Genomic DNA, 5,355 nt, shown 5'->3' with positions numbered 1-5,355 from the left:
ATTTTAAATTAGATTAACATTTAAAAATAAATATTTCAAAACTAAAATTGATAAAAAAAAATAATAATAAGTTGAGAAAAAGTACGACGTCGTTACTTATCAGCTTATAAGTTGTAAATTTATCTTATAATAAGTCGAGTCGACAAACACTCCTCAATAAGTTATCACTGGCTTATAAACCAATATGCAGATTTATCAGGTTTGCAAAACAGGGCCTTACACCTCACCGCACGGACATCTAGTGTCTATACACGTATACAGCTGGATGTAAATAAATTCGAAGGTGTTCACACTTAAAAAAATGATGTATTGCTTTGTACAATAAATATAAATAGGACCTCACGTCCTTGTTTAAAGAGAAACACTAGTAAAGCAATATAGCATTTCTACTATCAACTTTCTCTCCCTCTTTATACTCATATTTCCTCAACTAATATCATTACAATTAATTACTTTAAATTTATAACATATTCCATTTTGTAGTATAGATTTTTTTTTTCAAAGTCAGACGAAGGGGTAGCTTTTCTCCTTAGAATACTCTAACCTGAGTCCAACGTACATGATTGCTTGTACATGACAATCTAGAAAGATTACAATGTTATATATGTAATTTAAATATTTAAAACAATAAAGTTAATTAGAGTTATTTTGAAATTGTAATTTTTTTTGAATATAGGATATATTTATAAATACAATTATAAATAAAATATATTTATAAATTAGCTTTAAAATGGGATATATTAGTAAAATAACCTCAAAATTAACAAAAAATACTTTAAATCAACAAATTTTTGCCGATACTCTAAAATGTAGATACAACCCCTTGATTTTCCGAAATAAAAACAGATGCACCAAACTAATAACACAGGTGAGAGATCCTCTAAATTCATCTCTCTGGTAAAACTGGTCTCACTCTACGTTTTCTTCTTATTCGAAACTATAGAAATTATATATCGAGCTTATCAGCTTTCAGTATAAATTAATATTATATGAAGCATATATTTCTGTAATTATCTAAGAAATTGGTAAAAGATTAAATCAATGGCATGTTTTGTATTCTTTAGGCGGATATTGTTGTCTTTCACATAGCAATGTTTTTCAGACAATTTTCAATCCACACTGCTTGTTATTTTTAAGTTTTATATGAGTTAGCATCAAACATCACCCACTAATATCTAGACAAGCCAAAAGCAAAACCAGTAACAAGAAAAATTGCCGACTAAACATTATCAGAAGAAAACATGCATCCTACAATTTGAGAGATGCCAAAAACATTCAGCCTTGTCTGTCAATGCATTCTCTCACTAAGTAGCAAGCATTTTTCTTCTATATAATGTGTAATAATACACTCAATACCTGCTCAACTATAAGTCTATGATAACATGAGATACTTAAGTTTGTTACATCTTTCTTGATTATGTAGCAATCTCATCAACTTCTGAATTGAAGACAAAACTAGGAAAAGTTGTAGTAACGTCCCTGCATTTTTGTCCGACCAAATGCATGAGCTTAATGAAGTTGCTAGATATTTAAGAAAAATATAGTAAAAAGTATGACTGCCATACCTGAGATAAGGAAGTGTCATTATTTTCAGCAAGGATGGGTTTTTTGTCACAAAATTGAGCCATTCTGTTCTGTCAATTTTTCCATCCTGATTCACATCAGCTTCTAAAAATGTCTGCTCAAGAGATTAGACAAACAAGTGTATCAGCAAACAGAAGAGCTTTTTGGACATGAATGATCACAGAATATAAATTATGAGCAGAGCAAAACCCAATACATAAAACACGTTACCGAATAACAAAAAAAAACTAAACAAAACTATCTTATTCGCAAACAGGAATGTTAACCAAAGAGGAAAAGTAATTCGATTCAGACCAAAATATTTACCTTATCCAGAAGCATCTCAATCGTCTCATCGGCCAATTTCATTTCAGACTCACATAAAAGAGCAATTACCATTTGCTTAACCTGCACACACAACATATAATTTAAAATGCCTGCAAGTAGTAAACAATAAAGCATTTGTCTAAATGCACAAATAAAACTCCTGACCAGTATGTTTTAATTGCAAATAGAGCTACTATTACTAGTAATATGATACTATCCAATGCTGAAATTATTGATTTATACCGAAAAAATGGTAAAACTATATTTTAGGAACTAGAATTCTATAAACTTTTCATATCACCAACCAGCGACCATGCAGATAATTCTTAGCGTAGGGCAACATGAACTCAGAACTTGGGGACAGACACACACCAAGCCCAAACTCGCAGATTTCAGAACCACGTTCTCTCATCTTGAATATATTACGTGGTAACAGGAGTGAAAAATAGCTTACAACTTTTCATGGAGTAACTGAACTTTCAACTTTCTCTAAAAGAAGTGTTAATTTTGTTGGTAATGAAAAACTACGGATATAATTTGGAGACTACAGTTTTCTTTCTCTAAATAATTTTACATGTCCAGTCAAGTAAACAGTAAAGAGGAACTTGGCAACAAAAAGGTGGAGAGGAAAGGTGGAAAAATATAACTACGGAGGGCAGAGGAATGTTGTGTCCAGAAGTATTCATATGGCAATGATTGGATTGGATTTGATGTTTGATGTCGGACAAGGTTAAAAACGATTGAAACAAGGGACAAAACCGATCTCTGCAGGGACAAACACAACTAAATCCTTGAATCTATACAATAATCATCAATTCAAAATATTCACATATCACAATCTTCACAATATGATTAATGATGAGAACTGGAATAGTTTATATTGAAATCATATTACTTGTAAGCCCGGCTTGATAGATACAAAAGTTTAACAAATTTTCTTTCCGGCACTAATCTACTATATTGATAAAATTTAAAAAAGAACTCATTTCATGAATCTACTACCACATATCTAAAAATACCTATAATCTATTTCCCTAAACACCTAAATATTCACAAATAATTTGATCCCTAGATAATAAAAGATTTGTTTAATTCCTTCCTCTGCACTATGACCGCTTTAACTTTGGTATTTTCAGGAAGTCATGGAAGTCTTACCATTACATTAAGCAAGGTGCACTACATTTAAAACAAAATAAGGTCCTAATGAATAAATTCCAGGCTAATAAGAGTTTCTGTATTAGTTGGCTAGAATCATACCTCTTGCCGTTCAATAAATCCTGTACCATCCATATCATAGAGGGTGAATGAAACTGCATTACAATACAAAATGTTAGAATAAGAAGAAAGTTGTTTAACTTTAACGATCCAAGAAAAGATTGCATTAATAAAATAAGGCACGCATATCCAAATCAAAGATTATGGAGGCACAATTCGAGCTTTACAATTAATTTTGTCTTCCCGTGAGGCATTTGGATGGAAAACATTGAGTGATCGAACAAAGTCATCAAAATCAATGACCCCTTTTCGTTTGACATCAAAGAGCTCAAAAATCTGCAAGAAAAGATACCAGGAATTACAGAGATATGTAATTACTATTATCTCAATGAAAATCCTAACATAATTATTTTAAAAAAGGAGCGTAGATCCTTTTTGTATAGACTTAAAACCTATCTTAGTTTACAGGAATGCCTGTGTTATTGATTTCTGATTTTCTTATCATATGTACAGGGTAACGATTTTAAAAGTAAAAGGTTATAAAGTAAAATTGTTACTAATAACAAAATTAACTAAATTTCACTCAAACATTGTATGTCTAATAAAAGACTCTATAAAGTAGTGCTTTTCATAAATGTTAAGGGCTACTTAAAAGGTGGCTGGGAATCACAATGAACAAATTTATCTCAAGTATAAATAAGAAGAAAATTGGTCTTGAGAATCATACCCTATTCGCAAAGAGGTTTTCTTTCTTTTTGTTCTTAAATAAAGCCAATTGTAACTCCTCCTGCATAATTTTAACACAAATTCAGAAAAATTGACGATAAAAAAGAGCTATCAGCGTCCTGAAGAGTTTGTTGTGAACAAAGCAATAATTAATTCAACAATTGTGAAGGCCAGAAGATAATAATACCTTGTTTATCAGGCCATCATCAATCACAGAACTGCTGATGCTCTTGTACAATTCAAATAGTGCTTCAACTTCACTGACACCAACTGCATAAACACATATAAAACCTCAACTAAATCATCACGTGAGGAAAAGGGCAGGCTAAATTATCTAAAGAACATGTCCTTATTCTGAGGGAAATAGCTAGTAGCTTACAAGCTGTTTGGGAAGCGAGAGCCACTGGATCTTCATGCCCCGGAAACTGCTTTCTAGATTTTGACTGAAAACAGCCCATTAAGTTTCCGGAAAAGAAGCTCACCGCTGGACAAGCCCCTGTGCTTAACTACAATATAACATCAAAACCATCTTAGCCTTGCAAATTACAATTTCAATACAAATAACAACATACAACATAATCAGTTCAATTTCAGTCGGACAATCAACAATGACAACTTAATAAACTCTAGTGCTGACGAGAGAAAGATTTAAACAATCATGTTCACCAAAATAAACATAAAATAGAGCAAAAAAACTGAAGTCAGTAAATTATTACAGCTTTAATTTCCCACATTACAAATAATTATAATAATTCTATTAAATTCTTCAAGGCATTAAAGTTAATCCAAGTGTATTGTTCTGCATAAACAAACATATGCAAATTAACAAGAACTACAATCTTAAAACAAATATCACTAACATAAAGATTAAAAATTAAACAAAAATCAAAACTTTCCACAAATTATTCAAGAACAAGATTGATTTGAAGAACCCCATGTACAAATTTGAATCTTCAAATCATAGTAATATACAACGCAGGAATGAAATATATAACTTACCCACAATAAGTCCCTCTTAGAGAAAGAAATAGCAAAAGAGAAAGACTTGAAAGGTGTATATATAGGTGTAAGACATTACGATAAGCTAATAGCAGAAGGAATGTTTATCGAGAGAGAGAGAGAGAGAGATTGAAAGGGGGTTTGTGTTTTTGATTTTGTTTTGGCAAGCACAGGTGGCGAGAGAGGGCAGGGAGACAAGACAACCACATCAATATATACTTGAGGAATATTTCCTTTTTTATTTCCCATCTCCCAAATCCGTTTTTAGAATTTACTAGGGACCTTTGTCCCGCGCTAAGCGTACTAGCAAAAAAAATTAATTTTATTATTTTTCACGATTAGCACCAAATAAATTATTTATCCATTTGTTTTTATAATTTGAATATTTTATTTTTCGCCGGAAATCGGTGTTGAGTTTAGATAAAAGTATCTTAAATAATATTGCCCCGAATAGTTGCGATATGATGTTAGTTAAATTTTTTTGTTGCTAATATATAAGAGAAAAATAAAATTTTCAAATTAGAC

General features: G+C 31.3%; 1 protein-coding gene across 1 annotated transcript; it reads right to left on the bottom strand.

Moving 5' to 3' along the window:
* Nucleotides 1-1,200: 1,200 nt before the first annotated feature.
* Nucleotides 1,201-5,036, bottom strand: LOC141697477 (calcineurin B-like protein 1). The gene is made up of 9 exons (XM_074501883.1): nucleotides 4,831-5,036; nucleotides 4,211-4,337; nucleotides 4,019-4,101; nucleotides 3,833-3,892; nucleotides 3,333-3,441; nucleotides 3,148-3,200; nucleotides 1,891-1,971; nucleotides 1,566-1,678; nucleotides 1,201-1,479 (listed from the first exon to the last, which is right to left on the bottom strand). The coding sequence occupies exons 2-9, from the start codon at nucleotides 4,287-4,289 to the stop codon at nucleotides 1,416-1,418; spliced, it is 642 nt and encodes a 213-aa protein (XP_074357984.1). The 5' UTR covers nucleotides 4,290-4,337; nucleotides 4,831-5,036; the 3' UTR covers nucleotides 1,201-1,415.
* Between the last annotated feature and the right edge of the window lie 319 nt (nucleotides 5,037-5,355).

The sequence above is a fragment of the Apium graveolens genome, chromosome 11 (genome assembly GCF_009905375.1).
Source record: "Apium graveolens cultivar Ventura chromosome 11, ASM990537v1, whole genome shotgun sequence".
Taxonomy (NCBI): domain Eukaryota; kingdom Viridiplantae; phylum Streptophyta; class Magnoliopsida; order Apiales; family Apiaceae; genus Apium; species Apium graveolens.
Note: the sequence above shows the minus strand (reverse complement) of the source record. Positions and strands in the feature narration are given on the sequence as shown.

Excerpts from the sequence above, each read along its gene's own strand:
- LOC141697477 (XM_074501883.1), bottom strand. The coding sequence starts at position 4,289 with ATGGGCTGTTTTCAGTCAAAATCTAGAAAGCAGTTTCCGGGGCATGAA. Across the intron at positions 3,442-3,832 it reads AAAACCTCTTTGCGAATAGG|ATTTTTGAGCTCTTTGATGT; the intron begins GTATGATTCTCA and ends CTTTTCTTGCAG. Across the intron at positions 1,972-3,147 it reads GATTTATTGAACGGCAAGAG|GTTAAGCAAATGGTAATTGC; the intron begins GTATGATTCTAG and ends TTGTGTGTGCAG.